This window comes from Lepeophtheirus salmonis, chromosome W, assembly GCF_016086655.4.
Source record: "Lepeophtheirus salmonis chromosome W, UVic_Lsal_1.4, whole genome shotgun sequence".
Taxonomy (NCBI): Eukaryota; Metazoa; Arthropoda; class Copepoda; order Siphonostomatoida; family Caligidae; genus Lepeophtheirus; species Lepeophtheirus salmonis.
In genome coordinates this window covers 183,626-200,761 of record NC_092585.1, presented here as the reverse complement: position 1 = coordinate 200,761, position 17,136 = coordinate 183,626, and the positions used below count along the sequence as shown (strand labels likewise).

Sequence of the window (17,136 nt, the reverse complement as noted above, 5' to 3'; positions counted from 1 at the left end):
AGTTATCAGTAAAAAGTATTTACGAATATCGAAATGGAACTCTGAATTTTGTACTATCTCACAGTAAGTATTCAATTTTTTTTTAAATCTAACCATAAAATATGATTCTATTTTAGCTAAACATATCAAGAATTATGATACACAACTCAGTAAAGGGCAAAAACAACTGCTTAAATGGTCACAACAACGGGGGTAGTAGCTTTGGATGGTTTGCAACAAGTTTGTCTGAGACTACTTACTTCGTTTTAAGACTTGGGTATGATAATTAGGTTTTCCAATATTACATAGTCATTAAATATTACTTTTTTATCACTTAAGGCTTAGCTATGGTTGATGGGCTCCAAGAAATGGTGTTCAGAAAACTCATAAAAGGCAAAAACAACTGTTTAAATGGTCACAACAACGAGGGTAGTTACATTGGGTGTTGCATTATAATTAACAATTGTGTATATCCTTCATGATAATAGTATGTTGTTATATAAGCATACCTAAATAACGGGGGAAATATTTTTGATGCTCTTAATAAGGAGTAATATCGCCGGACATTACTACATAATTAGCTTTTGCTCTAAATCTTTAAGATGAATTTATTTCTAACATTTTTTTATTAATATATTTATTGTCTAATTTTATGATTTTGACATTTACTTTATTATGAATAATTAGTTAGATCTCATCGGTAGAGATATATCTATCCTGTGCACAATTGTATATAGCAACTTCCACATGAAGAAGAGGGGTGATTATCTTTTTGATTAAACTCTACGTCTCGCTTGTGTATTGCAACCTAAAGTTATGACATATTTAACTGAATTCCGATGTTAGAACAAGAAAAAATTATCTGGATCAATCTATTATTTCAATATTCTTTATTTATAATTTATTATTATTAATAGTTATATGATTTTAATTGTTTAATTTTGTATATTTAACTTAAATGTTTAATGGTTTATTTTTAGTATGTAGATTATATTTCATTAAAGCCTTCTTTTTTAAACTTTGAGCTTCAAATATATTTCAAATACTCTACTTTGTCGTTTCATTAGCTATTATTCTGAGAATAAGGTTCATAATGAATTACAATTTCATGGAGTGTGACGTTTTCAAATCTACTGTAACGGATAAAAACGTCGAAGTCAATTATACGTAGTATATCTTCATTAAACATTTTGCTAATAAATACATTCGTTATACCCTCAAAAATCATAATAAAGCAGGCAGATGATAATCACATCAGTATTTTAAACAATGATACCATATGTCTTTTTTCCCCCCTCCTCCTCGCACGCGTTTTTCTCTACAATATTATCAACTATAATTATCAGCTTTAAATTTATACCTAGTTGCTGAACTGAAAGCATTACTTCTAGGAATTGCTGTTTTTTAAGTAAAACTGTGGGAATATTTGGGGAAATGGAAGGAATGGAACCAGCTTTGAGAAAACGCCGAGTAAAGGTGGGTTCACTGAAGTTCATACTCACAATTATGTACGCTTTTTTTCTTCCTTTTTATTATTATTATCTTTCAGTCATTCTTACTGCAATAACTCCTATTTTTTTAAGGAACTTTTAACAAAACCTCTCCTTTAAAAAAAAATCAAGTATAATCTCATGATTTTTTTCTTGTAAATCCAAATATTTCATCATGATTTCTTCTCCTTCAAAAAAAAAAAGAAGAAGAAGAAAAACGTATGAAAATTAGATAAAAGGGAAGATATGGATGAAATTGGAACGGTTTTATCGGTTTGATGTTCGAATAAGTGTGATTCACTCACAAATTCGAACCATATCGTTATAAGTCTATTACCACCGTTACGTCATAGAAAAATAAATACATTACTGATTACTCCGATCAATAGAAGTTTAATTATGATTCTTCGCCGGGACATAAAGGAAGCTTTTCGTCGCTCTTCGTTATATCCATCCAGCGAGCACTATATATATGGAGAGTTCACGCATTTTCTGGAAACACGTAGGTTGACATTAACAATCCTCTTTAATATTTATACGTAAAAACTCTTTGATTTGATCAGATTATGGCCATGGGTAGTGATTTGATTAATTATTCGACCAAACGACATCATATTTGGCTATCCATCTCATGTATTCATGAGAAACGTTCGTTTGCCAAGAAGAATTCGTCTCATGGTCTCAATTTTCTTATTTCATCGGAAAGAGTTCCAAGGTGGGTTTCAAGTGACTCTCATCATTTTCACTTAGATGCTAATGTAAAAGAAGTGCAAACCTCGGAATAGGTTTCCTTAGTGACTAAGGAACAATTAATGAAGAAAGTGTAGACTTTTTATCGTTTTGAATGAGGATTGGATTCGATGAACGACAAAATCATTTCTATTGGAATAATTACTTTCTAGCTCCTAAATAAAGGCAACGATAACATCTATCAACAATTTATTTGCAAACATTTCATAAAAATATAAGTACTAAGTTGATCAGTGCCCTCTAATCTTTTCTGCAATGGAATATTGATGTTTTAATATTTTGTTGTAAATTTCCTAGCATTTCTGAATTAGACACTCTTGAGTCATAATTATATATTTTTGTTCATTTTTGACCATATAGTGTTTATATTTAGTACATTCATTATGATATCCAGATGGTCTTTTTAAATGTTTTTTTATATTATTAAAATTTATTTATTTTGCATATTTTTTTCAGTTTCTATTCAGTAAAGAGTAGAATTGCAATTATTTATTTTATAATACATGGGTTGTGGCGAATATTAAATTAGATGATTTAAGTTTATTCGATTACTTGTTTGAATATTATTTTAGTATCTAAGATTTTAGATAATTTGTAGTTACATTTAATTTCCAAACTATTCGTACAATTGCATAATTTAGAAAGATGAAGTGCATCAGAAATGTGATGATGAGGATTGAAACAGTTCTTCAAACGGGTGGCTGGTAAAATCAAATTCAATTTCAACCCTACTTTTTGGATGCAAAAGTATATTTTTAGTACTTCAGAGAAAACAATTTTAATTTGCGGCAAAGCTCACCTGAAAATAAAAATTTTCTTATAAATACTCATTTAATCAAATTTCACTGTATTTTTGTGTTTTGTTTCTAGATTTTTATCAAGTATTTATATTATCGATGAATCGAGATACAATTTATAGTACAGAGCCCATCCCATCTCCAGGCCCATAGGGGATATGACCCTTAACTTCTTTTCAATTTATATTTTAAATGACAATGTCGTGGACAACTTTTTAACCAAGCAGGTAGTTGATCAGCTGATCGAAGACACTCTCTTTTTATCTCTTTTGAACAGCTGACTAGTGCTCTACCAAGCAACAGCTGACTTTATTAGTTTACTGGAGCATGTCTCCCATGCAGGGACAAATTTGGGGAGCTATTGTGACACTCATCCGCGTCGGACATGAAAATGCCAAAATTAGTGAACTGTGCAACATTCCAAAACAAACAGTTTCTAAGGTGAAAGTGGGTTTCTGCGCTTTTGTTGATAATGGTGGAGACCCAGACGAGTATGATATACGCCGTGGCGAGCAAAAGCGGCGCTCTGATACTGTTTCAACATCCAAAATAGCAAAAATTAAGCGCAAAATGGACAGAAATCCCGGTAAATCGATGCGGAAAATTGCGAAGGAAACAGATCTTGGCCGAACAACAGTGCGCAATATTGTATCAGATGAACTCGGTTTGAAATCTTATGCCCGTCAAAAAACGCAAATTTTGTCAAATGCTAATATGGAGTCCGCGTAAATTGTTGAACTTTCTGAAAAGACGAAACGAGAACGGAGAGGGCACCAAGAAGTTGATTTTTTTAAGTGATGAAAAAAACTTTTGCTAAGACCAGAAGGCTAACAGTCGCAATAATAGGTGGGCATGCTCGAACCCGAACGAAATTCCCGTAGTCTCTCAAACAAAATTCTCAGCGCACGTTATGGTCCTTGAAGTGATATCAAATCAAGGCCACGTTATGCCTCCCTATTTCTTTGAAAAGGGTCTGAATGTCAATTCTGATGTTTATATCAACGTGCTGCGCACTGTAGTGAAGCCGTGGATGGATAACGTGGCAGGGGGAGTGGCATACACGTTCCAGCAGGACGCAGCACAGGCTCACATGGCCAAGAAGACCCAAGACTGTTGCCACGTGAATTTTCCGAATTTCTGGCCATGGTCCGCGGTTGAAGCTGATGCAAATGCCAAGCCGCACAGCACACTAGACTCGCTGAAACTTGCCATCAGACATGCCATTGCCCAAAGTGACGTGGAGACCCTGAAACGTGCGTGTGTCCGTTTCCGGACAAGATTGGAGCAGTTGTGGAGGCCCAGGGGTACTATTTTGAGTAAAACGTGTTCCTAACATCATAATAAATTATCTATGTAAGTTTTATGTTTGTATCTTATTACGTTTTCATTTTATGCAAATTTTTGTCCGAAGCCGATTTTGTCCACGATTAGTGCGGCCACCCTGAAGACTCAAATATATATATATATATATATATATCGCGTTCCTGACGACCACCATGAGTCGAACACTATAGCAGACAAAAACATTTTGACTATTGTATCGCCAATATTTTAGTCCTGTTTGTAATTATCAATCATGAATTAATTTATATGAATTTGAACAGAATTTAGTGTGGGGGTTTACCTTTGTGCCATGATTATGTACCTTAATCTTTATATTTTACTCAAAATATAGGCGTAACCCAATATGTTTTGCCTGCATTGACATTTGAGGGATTCAATTTTCTCTTAATTGATCAAATAGTGACATGTATTATTAGAGACCTATTCAAGATAATCTTTTCTACAATTCGCAGCATCCACAAATGTCTGATACTATGAATGAAATAGCTATAATGGAAGGACTTCATCTTGATTTGAAAATATTAATCCTTGATATATCCTAAACATTTCCCAGCTTCTCACCTTTTAATTAATTCAAACAGAATAGTATAAGTAATTGCTCTTCTTAAAATAACCAAATGATTTCATCGACAGAGAACATATATGTCTTAGGACATAAAGACTTTGATATGATCTGAAGATTGATCTTATCTAACCTAAATTAGTTCAGAAATGTATTACATGATTTCTTAGATGAAGTATTGTCATCATTAAATACCATTTGAAAGATCTTTGATGGTGATCGTGATACAAAGTTTAAACAATAATGACATGGCAACTTTTTTTAAATACTATTACCTTTCTACTGGACATCAAAAGTTGAATATAAATCATGTGGAACCAATCATTTTGAATCATGTCCAAAAGTGTTATATTTTATCAAATAGTTAATATTGAACGATTTACTTCCAATGATAAATTTAGCTTATTTTAAAATAAAAGTATAGGCTAAATATGTCAAAATTCATTGTATTGTATTATGAAAGGGGGTTTCTGACTGCATATGTTTGTACATCTTTAATCATAATTAGTCTGGATGCTACCTGAGAAATTAATTTGTATACCTACATAAATCCAAAAATATACATTACGAATAATATAAATATTCGTTATAGTATTTACAAGGAAGTTAAATGATATTCAGTAATATATAATTATTTTTCTATGAAATTTATTTTTTATTTCTTCTCATACTTAATTACCTCATTATCTGTTGTCCAACTATTTGTGTTCATTTGATTTTGACACTCCACATAACAGTAATTTCTATTACTTTAGCCTCTTGCAGCAATATTTAGGCCTGATACTTTTTTATTTGCGTTGGAAGACAATACAGTGTTTTTGATCGTTTGAGTATCCAAAGTAGTTCGTTCGGATACAATTTTTTTTCCTCTTCAAAATATTGATTATATTCCTATATATCACTAGAAAAAAGGAACTTTAATGAAACTTTTGAAATTCAACAACATAACTTTAAAATTGTAAATTCTGAATCTCTTTACAAATAGAGAATGTCTTTAAAAAAAGTAAATTCCAAGTGGCTATAGAGGTAAAAAACGCTCTTTGAAACTATTCAAGCATTACTTTTTCATCAAAATACAACAGGAAATCGAATTAACAGGTCACCCTAAAAATAGGAGTCCGTACACACATTAAAATAAAAAATTAGAAGAAGTTTACTTTTTCTGTGACCTCTGACCTTAAAACTATACTTTATTATCTTGAAATATTATGACTATTACTTTAAGTATTAAAGAACTTTCATGATAACAACATTTGCGAGTTTCTTCTTATTATATTACTTTGAAAATTGATTTAAAAAAACGCATTCATGGTTGAAAAAGTAATTTTTAGGGTAGGGGGTGGGTTTTAGCAGGGTTTTTTTTTTAAACAAACGTAGTCACTAGAAAAGTTTGACTAAAATTATATTTGCTCATTTTCATTAATTAACATACTTCCCTTCCATACTTCAAATATTTGATTATAAATAAAAGATAATAAATCTTCAAATATTAACCAATTTCAAAATTAAAACTTATTAAGTTCTTATTGGATATTCAACAGTCGCAATTTCTTAAACAATCAAATATAAACTCTATAAAAATCACGTTAATTACATAATTGTAAGTAAAGAATATGAGAAGCCAAATAGAAAAGTATTGTATATGTATTGAGCTCCGTATAAGTGAGAATATAAGAATAGTTTAATAAAATATTAAATAATTATTTAAGTATGGCTTAAAATTGGCCATTACTCAGGTATACACGTCATAATTCAATTTTTCGTTAGTAATATTGTAATGATAATTAACACAAAATCCTAAAAAGTATAAAACGTATCATTACCAGTAAATATTCTTTCGAACTCACCTTAAGTTAATCATTCGTCACTACGTGTCAAGGAGTAATTCATGAATGAACTTTATACTCATTAACTTGAAAAATCATCCAAAACGATAAAATCTCTTCACTTTCTTCATTAATCGTTCCTTAGTCACTAAGGAAACCTATTCCGAGGCTTGCACTTCTTTAACATTAGCATCTAAGTGAAGATGATGAGAGTCGCGCGAAACCCACCTTGGAACTCTTTCCGAAGGAATAGGAAAACTTAGACTAGGAGACGAATAGAGGGATTCTCGATCGTTTCTCATGAAGACATGAGACAGATTCCCAAATATGATGTCGTTTGGTCGAATAATTAATCAAATCACTACCCATAGCCATAATCTGATCAAATCAGAGTTTTTTTACGTAGAAATATTAAAGAGGATTGTTAATGTCAACGTACGTGTTTCCAGAAAATGCGTGAACTCTCCATATATATAGTGCTCGCTGGATGGATATAACGAAGAGCGACGAAAAGCTTCCTTTATGTCCCGGCGAAGAATCAAAATTAACTTTCCATTGATTGGAGTAATCAGTAATGTATTTGTTTTTCTATGAAGTAAAGCAGGGAATACTAAATATTTAGTAATCCCTGCCTAAAGGTAGTAGTAATAGCCCTATAACGATATGTATCGAACTAAAGCATTAAAAGAAAGTGGCGCATCAAAGACTATTTCCTCATGATTTTTTATTATTTGAATGGAAACGAGATGCATTTTTCCCGCTAGGATACGTTCATGAAGCAACAGCTGAGTAGGTAAATAATTAATAAATATTTAGGTTTTCAAAAATTTTAGATTTGATGTAGCTTTTCTCTTGATTTCAGTGATGCCCGTATTTTAGATATTTATTCGATAGTAACGGAGTAATTGGATGGTTTTCGATTGGGAATTCCGACCTACCTTCTCATCGTTTTTATTCCATGTTATTGTTTGTTTATTTGGCTATGAGTCATAGCCAAATAGCCTATGACGTATGTCTTATGATTATAGTTGATAATATTGTAGAGAAAAACGCGTGCGAGGAGGAGGGGGGAAAAAAGACATATGGTATCATTGTTTAAAATACTGATGTGATTATCATCTGCCTGCTTTATTATGATTTTTGAGGGTATAACGAATGTATTTATTAGCAAAATGTTTAATGAAGATATACTACGTATAATTGACTTCGACGTTTTTATCCGTTACAGTAGATTTGAAAACGTCACACTCCATAAAATTGTAATTCATTATGAACCTTATTCTCAGAATAATAGCTAATGAAACGACAAAGTAGAGTATTTGAAATATATTTGAAGCTCAAAGTTTAAAAAAGAAGGCTTTAATTAAATATAATCTACATACTAAAAAATAAACCATTAAACATTTAAGTTAAATATACAAAATTAAACAATTAAAATCATATAACTATTAATAATAACAAATTATAAATAAAGAATATTGAAATAATAGATTGATCCAGATAATTTTTTCTTGTTCTAACATCGGAATTCAGTTAAATATGTCATAACTTTAGGTTGCAATAGACAAGCAAGACGTGGAGTTTAATCAAAAAGATAATCACCCCTCTTCTTAATGTGGAAGTTGCTATATACAATTGTGCACAGGATAGATATATCTCTACCGATGAGATCTAAATAATTATTAATAATAAAGTAAATGTCAAAATCATAAAATTAGACAATAAATATATTAATAAAAAAATGTTAGAAATAAATTCATCTTAAAGATTTAGAGCAAAAGCTAATTATGTAGTAATGTCCGGCGATATTACTCCTTATTAAGAGCATCAAAAAATATTTTCGCCCGTTATTAAGGTATGCTTATATAACAACATACTATTATCATGAAGGATATACACAATTGTTAATTATTTTGCAACACCCAATGTAACTACCCTCGTTGTTGTGACCATTTAAACAGTTATTTTTGCCTTTTATGAGTTTTCTGAACACCATTTCTTGGAGCCCATCAACCATAGCTAAGCCTTAAGGGATAAAAAAGTAATATTTAATGACTATGTAATATTGGAAAACCTAATTATCATACCCAAGTCTTAAAACGAAGTAAGTAGTCTCAGACAAACTTGTTGCAAACCATCCAAAGCTACTACCCCCGTTGTTGTGACCATTTAAGCAGTTGTTTTTGCCCTTTACTGAGTTGTGTATCATAATTCTTGATATGTTTAGCTAAAATAGAATCATATTTTATGGTTTTAAAAAAAAAAATTGAATACTTACTGTGAGATAGTACAAAATTCAGAGTTCCATTTCGATATTCGTAAATACTTTTTAGTGATAACATGATCGTCATTTGGTATGGATGACTCAAAACAATTTTATATGTATTTCTACATATGACATCAGTACCAACGTCCTCCATTAATTTAATGATGGTTCCTCGGGAAGGGATATGTTTACCCTTGTATTTCTCATAAATTTTTTGAACGTAGATGATTAGCAATGGATAAGGTTATATTACATGCAATAAGTATCGTTGTGAGATCAGAGTTAAAGTCTGACTTGATGTATTCATCGTTAAATTGATTTTATAGATGAATATCCATACTCTTGTTATGAGATGAGGATAATGAGTGGCGTGTAATTCTAGACAGGGGACTAAAGGCACATTTATATCGACAAATCCGACAAACCATCTGTTTCTCATCCGGTAAGTATTTTCCAAATTCCTGGGCCTCCATTTTCATAAATCCAGACAGAAGGCGACGTCATTTTGGGGATTTTATTCAGTTCTCTATCGACTATCACCATCTCATATTATATTAATATTGAATAATAAAGGCGGGAATGATAATGTTCATGATTGATAGAAGAAGATGTATATTATTTAATCAATGATGCCATAAGTAATTCTTCTTTTCTCCTCGCACGCTTTTCTATTCTTACCAAATTTATCACCCTTACTTATGATACGATAGTAACGACATAAATTTTTATGAATATGCTATAGACTATAGTCCATAAGTCTTTCTCCCCTTCTCCTTGCACGCGTTTTTCTCTACAAAATTATCAACTTTTATATATAAAGGTGAGGCAGCAAGGAAATTCTACGCTTGTGTCTTTTTCCTTATCAAGAGAAGAAGGAAAATTTAATGACGTCACTGTTGAGGCACATAGCACTCTCCATGAGATCCTATGCTGGTGTTATAATACGGGAAAGAGGGAGTAATCGTAAATCAGACATTGGAGGAGTCCTTGGAATTGACTGTTATAATTGCATGTTTTTACAAATAATTATATAAAACCTTTTTTATTTAAACACCCCTTATTTTAATCATGTACATTCCTAGTAATATTTACTGGTTTTAATCACCAAAGTACGTTCTTCTTCCTCTTCTTTTTTGTTTTGTTAAAATAATTTATTTATATTCTACAATACAAACAGTGTAAATAATAAATACACAAAGATAAAAATCATATAAATAAAAAGCAACAGGACAATTACGTTTAAAAAAACATAAATTAACATTATAGTGCATATTTCATATCCTGTAGTAAAATAACCTGATATAATATTCTAAAAATGTCTTAACATCAGCTAAAGCTTTAAAAAACGAAGATGTCTTCTTATCATTGACTTGATGAGATTAAAATATTGCACGGACCTCGAAGGAACAAATTTGATAATATTTCCGGCCCATGCCCACGACGAAGATGATGACAGAGGGATTTTGTTATAAATATCGAGCAGCTGCGCTTATGATTATAGCTCTTAATTCTTTCACATGTAATGGAGAGTCAATAGTTAATTTTTTAGCAATCAATTATTTAACATTTAATAAAGCAAACTCAATAGCTTTGTGACCAGGAGAAGTATTTTTATTTCTCTTATAAGCTCCAAATAATATATTTGCCTTTATTAAGTTAGAAGAAATATCTTCTGTCACACAAACGTTGTATTGGATAAAATATTTGACTACTCTCAAAACTGGGAAATCAAAAAAAGCGTTGTATATAAAACCGCAGTCCTTGCACGGATAATAAATTTTGATATTGTCAGTAGAAATTTGGAATTGTGCCGTAAATTTGGTCCTGTCTGAAATTCCAGAAAATTGATCGGTGAATTCTTTGTTCCCACGAAGGAGGAAAATCGAGTAGTACCATAAATTTATCTGACACCGACAAATTTTGGTAAAAGCTCATTTTTAAAAACCATAGTTTCGAAGGGTAAAATATTTAAGAGACCTCTCAAGAGGAAGGCGGAATCTCCCTCCCCAAAAGACAGATTCTGGGCTTAAGTCAAGGTAACTTAAAATGTTATAATGAAGAGCAGACTTCTCTAATAAAAACGGATTCCCAAACTTATTAACAAAAGGCATTTTAGTCCTATTTTCGTGAATTATATCAATTGTTGAATCTGAATGATAAGTAGGCCATTCTTTCCATAAAATTCTCTGAATAGACACTAGAAGTGTTAAATAATTCCCATTTCCCATTTGGAACCATTCATATTATTTAAAGGACATGAAATTCACCCTCCAGTCTCTCAACGGGTAAACACTTATTTCGTTCACAACCTATTTATAACATTTTGGGATTATGCAAGATAAAAGGCAGAGCCAACCGCCTAATTCATTCTTTGGACTCTTTAAAGCAGGAATATAATTTTAAGAAAAAGACCCAAAACCATGCATCTTCTTGCATCATTGCAGATTCTGCTAGAGAAGGAACGGAGGTAGATCTGTATAATACAAGAGGAACAATTCGCATATTATATAAATCAATGCATTTTTGTAGAGATAAATGACGTCATTATTTGATCTGTATAAACCATCATAATTAATCGGACCCAATTACCTCTTGATACACCATTGGTTGTCGATTCAATACCTAAGATCTTAACATTCTGTACAACTCTACCAGCTTCGATTATTCTAAAACTATCCGGCTTGCAAGATACAAGGGGAAGGACGGCGGTTTTCGATTTATTCATTTACAATCCTGACTTGACCTTAAATTTGTTAAAAAAAGTCGAAAGAACTTTGATCCTATACTGAAGGTGAATTTCCGAGTTGGTTTCAATCATTAATGTCATCAGCATATAGGTCAATTAGATGCGGAGTCCCACAAAAAGAGACTCCAAATCCCAAATACTTTTTCGAAATGGTCCTTGTTAGTTCATCGATTACAGATATAAATAGCAAGGGGGCGACTGGACATCCTTGTCTACAGCTCTTTCTTAATTGAATGGTATCATAATCATAAACGAAGGGCATTTATATTCTATATTTTTTTTATTGAGGTTGCGTGAATCCTGAACATAATTCATATACATAGTTTTTATTTACTTTTTATTTTTTTATTCAACCACCTAGTCTCATCCAAGATACTTAGAGACTCTTAGAGAATTTTTACGACAAAATTCCTGTTTGTAAACTCTTTAGCCAATTATAAAATTAGCTGTTGTAGTTTTTTAACAACATCACGTGGTGTTTTATTTAACTATTTCATTTTGGGTTAGCATTTTAAATCCCCAAAAATTGTTTTTGAGGCTACACATTCACAGCTCAAAATCAATGTAGATATTTTTTAAAAGGTTTTCTAAAGTAAATCGTCAAAAAATAATTGAACTAATTATTTATATCGTGTTTGTACAAGATATTATATATTATTTAAAATTATTTTATTTTATCAATTTAATATTTGGGAAATCGATTTAGTCCGACGCCCAACATAAATACAATTGTTTATGAATGAATTATTTTATTATTACAAGATTAATATCTATTAAATAAATATAATATCATTTGAATGAAGTTGATACTTTATTTTTGAAGGGCAAATTTATCCGTTTAAATCATTAGTTCAATTATTTTTTGACGATTTACTTTAGAAAAACTATTCTAAAATATCAACATTGATTTTGAGCTGTGAATGTGTAGCCTCAAAAACAAAAGAAAAGTAGTTAGTAAACAAATTAAACATTGATGACGTAAGAGGAAACAAATAAACATTTATCTACTCTCAGCTCAACCTCGACTGTTGTAAAAAAACATGTGTTTAATCTGAGAATAGTTGCTGAGTTGCGTCAAGTTAAAAGCATTTTAAAATATAAATAATTCTTCATTGGAAAATTGATAATTTAGCGTATACTAAGTATGTTATTGTTTTTATTGGTGGAAAGTCATGAATCAGGATTCAAATCAAAGAAGATTATGTGAATTAAAACTGCAGTTAAAGAAAATCGAAGTAAGTCTGGACGACAAAAATGCTTCGCTTTGTCAACTTCAGCGCGATAAGGATGAATATTGCCGAAAGTGTCGTCAATCAGATCAGAGACTGGAAAGATTAAACGATGAATTGGTGGGCGCAGAAAGAGATTATTCGCTAGAAGGTAGAAAAAGAGAAGAACAAATGGTAGAACTGCAAAGAAGACTGGATTCTATACAACAGCAGCAACTAAATCTAAAAGATGCTGCTGTTGCCTCTTTGCGCACTCCTCATTTCAATAATTCATATAAGACCTCATCATGCAATCTTGAAGCAAAACTTCGCTCACAAATAGATATTCTAAGACAAAGAGATTTTCATAATTCAAATGTGGCCTTTGTTAACTTAAAGAAAAGAGAAATTGCTCAGGAAAGCCGTTACGGACAAAGATTGGAGGAGCTTAATGGGAATCTCTATGATGAAATGAAAGTCAGAGAACGTACAATTCCAGGGCTAGAGCGACAAAAACAAGCAACCAAACAAAAAATATCGCAGCTAGAAAAAAAAATTTATCAATCTCAACAATTAACTTCTTTAGGTTTGTCAAAACTGGACGATTGTAGTGGTCAAAACAAAGGGCTTATATTTAATTAATATCCTCTTCTTAGATTTTGGGTCATTTTTCACACACGACTCAAAACCAATGTTGCAACTGAAAGATAAATGGTAAATACAGGCGTATCTGTAAATGAGCTTGTGATATTGGAAGAAGAAAGAGCTAGGTCGCCACCAAACTAATCTCAGCGCATTCATTTGTGCAAGTTGTTTTGTGACAATTGCACGCCAGGCTACTGTAGAGGTTTGAATGTTTTGATAATTTTAATATCTAAATCCATAATATCTTGAACCAGAGATCTACTTTTTGCCCTTAATATACTATTTAAAGTGTAAAACTATAAAAGTACCTATTGGTGCATTGTAATCATTTACACCAAAAATTTCGTTAATATGTTTTGGTGCCGTCTTTTTGTATTCTATTTAACTGCAACACTTGCTCAATGTTTCAATTTTTTGGCGTAACTATAAAATCTTAATATATAAGCCTTCCTGCACTTTCTTTTGAGTGGGCAAGGATTTATTTAATAACCCTGCTTTAAATCATTAGTAAGCGCCGCTCAAAATTCTTGAGCGAGAGCTGTTTTGCAGATAGAGCAAGAGTGGGAGCGCGCTCGTCATTTTAGAAGAGCAATAAGATCGCTCAAATTTCTGCTCATTTACATAAATTTGTATTACCTTTTCCGTTTCTGCATCTTATGGGATAATATCAAAAAATTTAAGAGTTAAATAATTATTTTAAAAATTGAAAGAAAAGATGGTTAAAGTTATGTATCAAGATAAGCCATGATCTTTTTTATATGCTGTATTTGTAGCTCTCTGTTGTCTTTGGTTGTCGAGTTTGCCTCTCAAGTAACTGGCCAATCTAAGAAGACCATCAGTTCCCTCAGAGACATAGCCAGCTCCTTCGTGTGTGGAGATTACTTTGGAAGATTTTGTATAAGAATTTTCCCAACTGAAATACGATTTTCTTATATTTTTATGTAGTAAATTGACAAGATCCCAAAATCTCATGCAAACATAAGTTCTAAAACTTGAGAACCCTGTGTTCAAGCTCAAACTAATTATCAGGCATAACTGGATGATAATGCACGAAACCTCTTAATAACATATCCCCTAAGACAGTGGTTCCCTAACTTTTTGTGCCCAAGTCTCACTAAAAGACAAATAAAAATTTATTGACACACCTATTCTAATTAAATCAATTATTTGGATTATTATAAGCTATTGCAAATAATGTATGGTTGTCACAAATCGTACGACACACTTGAACTTGCCTCAATACACACTGTTTAAAAAAAACTACCCATTAGCACTTAATATTATTTTATTTGTATGTGGTTATGTTAATTCTGTCAATTTAATAATTGTTATTCAAAAAAGATATTTGAATATTTGGCAGAATTACCGTTAGATCTAATCAAGCACAAATGTTACCTTCTGATTTATAAACTGCTGTCCTCAGCTACCGTTGAGAGTATTTTCTAAAGGTGTTCAATAACACAGGGGAACAATTAGAGGGTCAAAATTTCCATCAATGAAATTATGCCGAGAATATAATTTATTTTTGAGCGCAAAATCCAAAACTGATAACAGTTTTTCTCTGTGTCGTCAGGTTTCAGAAATGTATGAAATTATAGTAATTCGATACTATCATCGTTCAGAGACATTTTTCATCATTAAGACAATCACCAAATTGAAGTACGACTAATAAAACTGATGTAAAAATGTCTCTTATGATTATAAAAGTGTTTTTATTGATTAACTCGACATATTTTCATTTTTAGGCTGAAAACATCATTCATCATTCATAGTGATAAAGAGTAACATATTATAGAAAAATAATCCATCTTTCATGTAAAAAAATATGCATCTCCAAGGACTAGTTCGATTTGATTTTTTATTTATTGATCCCATTTTTTAGGGGGGGTGAACTATCAAATAGACTACATTATCCAATGAACACTTACCTTAAAAGAAGAGAAAGCGTGCAAGAGGAGATACAGTATGGGGTATTCACAGAGTTGCATAAAATGCTACTTAAAAAGAGGGTACGGGTTTTTGCAGTTGTTACCTGATTCAGGGAGAACGCTTCATTCCTTAATATATGCTTTTATTGACCAAAGCTATTGTTATTAATCCTTTTTTTTTCCTCAGCACTATGCCATCATAAAGTCAATAGAGTCTAAAAGTAAATTACTGTTATCAAAGATTAAGGAAGAACTTGTGGGAAAGGATATCTTACCTTATAGGTAGATACGAGCATAATATTAAAAGTATATCTTAATATTTGGTTTCTTATATTGATTGTGCTATGTAGCTTTTATTGATGATAACTTCAACGAAAATTGTAGAGGCCTCATTCATCAGTTCATATTTAAGTTTACAAGTTTTACTATAAAAAAGATCTTATATGTTGTGAATGGATAACGTTATTGCAGTTGATTTATTGATTGCATCACTGTTTTCTCCCGTACCATTGATACTGGGATTTCGTAACCTTTGACGACACTACATTACTTAGGGCTGGGAACACTAAAATTAATATGGAACGCATTTTTTTTTTTTTTTTTTTTTTACAAGACTACAGAGAAGAAATGAATAATTCATTTTTTATATATTCATTCTAAATGATTATTCTAGTTTTGCGGTTAAAGTATTTTTGTTTTCAACATTTGGTCATTGTTATATATCTACTTTTATTTGGTAATTATAAATCTTTACAATAATATACATACAGTTTGTCATTCTAGGGACCTTAATTATATATAAAAGATCTATCTATATTGGGCGAAAAACATGTCTTTATTATATATTACATTAATGCCTTTGGGTAAACACGATTTATCCAGGGTTTTTTTTCTTTTATATCCGTGAAATTATTTATCTCATCTTGAAATAAACGATATATCTATCACATATATGTATTACATTTTCACAGGAATTATTTAATGAATTTATTAACAATTTCAACTACTAAATTGATAGTTTGCATTTATTATTTTAGACATAATGATTTGCTGTTGTCCAGGTTGTAGGATTGGTTATCCTAAGAAAAAAACTCATCAAAATCATAATGAGCAAGAAATTGTCGAAGAAAAACATTATCTTCATAAGTTTCCAAAAGATCCGGAACTTATTAAAGTATGGGTCAATTCCATCTGAAGAAAAAACTAGGAGCCAAATCAATATTCAAGAATCTGTAGCAAGCATTTTCCTACAGGGTGTCCACGATAAATTGGAACTACTTTAAACTTCATCCAGATCCATAATGTGGATATTCGGAGTTAAATCATACTAATATAAAAGGTTGCGTTAACAATACACTATAACTTCCACCACTATTGTTTTGACAACAAACAATAGTCATCATGGAACAAGCAAGGAAAGACGCCATCCTCGAATTGGTTCGCGCGGGACACAAGCCCTCTGCTATCTACAAGCTTCTTAACTACCCCAAGACCACGTCGTACCGGGTCTTCAATGCCTGGGAGGTTGAGGGGAAAGTCTGCTGCAAGGCCCACAACATGAGAAGTGACCGAATCCGCACTCCCCGCTTCCTTGA

At 31.5% G+C, this 17,136-nt stretch overlaps 2 protein-coding genes across 7 annotated transcripts in view; both read left to right on the top strand.

Moving 5' to 3' along the window:
* LOC121131300 (two pore potassium channel protein sup-9-like) overlaps positions 1 to 7,771 on the top strand; it is a 194,708-nt gene extending 186,937 nt beyond the window's left edge. Inside the window, exons 2-4 of one of the 4 annotated variants that reach the window (XR_011784001.1) lie at positions 2,033 to 4,369; positions 4,428 to 7,541; positions 7,611 to 7,771. The gene's annotated coding sequence lies outside the window, so the exon portion shown is untranslated. Of the gene's footprint in view, positions 1 to 1,575; positions 1,972 to 2,032; positions 7,542 to 7,592 lie in introns of those variants that run through there. The other 3 variants (XR_011784000.1, XR_011783999.1, XR_005869007.2) reach the window with 3 other exon arrangements.
* A 4,816-nt stretch (positions 7,772 to 12,587) lies between these two features.
* On the top strand, positions 12,588 to 16,490 carry LOC121131305 (uncharacterized). 3 transcript variants are annotated; one of them, XM_071893848.1, is made up of 4 exons: positions 12,588 to 13,554; positions 13,625 to 13,815; positions 15,359 to 15,622; positions 15,729 to 16,490. In XM_071893848.1, exons 1-2 carry the CDS (start codon positions 12,933 to 12,935, stop codon positions 13,684 to 13,686), a joined length of 684 nt encoding a protein of 227 aa, XP_071749949.1. In that variant the 5' UTR covers positions 12,588 to 12,932; the 3' UTR covers positions 13,687 to 13,815; positions 15,359 to 15,622; positions 15,729 to 16,490. The 3 variants fall into 3 exon arrangements, with proteins under 3 accessions (XP_071749949.1, XP_071749948.1, XP_071749947.1); XM_071893847.1 differs by having other exon boundaries at positions 14,387 to 15,622; XM_071893846.1 differs by having other exon boundaries at positions 12,589 to 13,554; positions 13,625 to 15,622.
* The last annotated feature ends 646 nt before the right edge of the window (positions 16,491 to 17,136 follow it).

What these genes read in the sequence shown, in the direction of transcription:
- LOC121131305 (XM_071893848.1), top strand. Translation starts at nt 12,933, where the DNA reads ATGAATCAGGATTCAAATCAAAGAAGATTATGTGAATTAAAACTGCAG. An exon ending in TCAACAATTAACTTCTTTAG is followed by an intron (nt 13,555 to 13,624) that starts GTTTGTCAAAAC and finishes TCCTCTTCTTAG; the next exon opens with ATTTTGGGTCATTTTTCACA.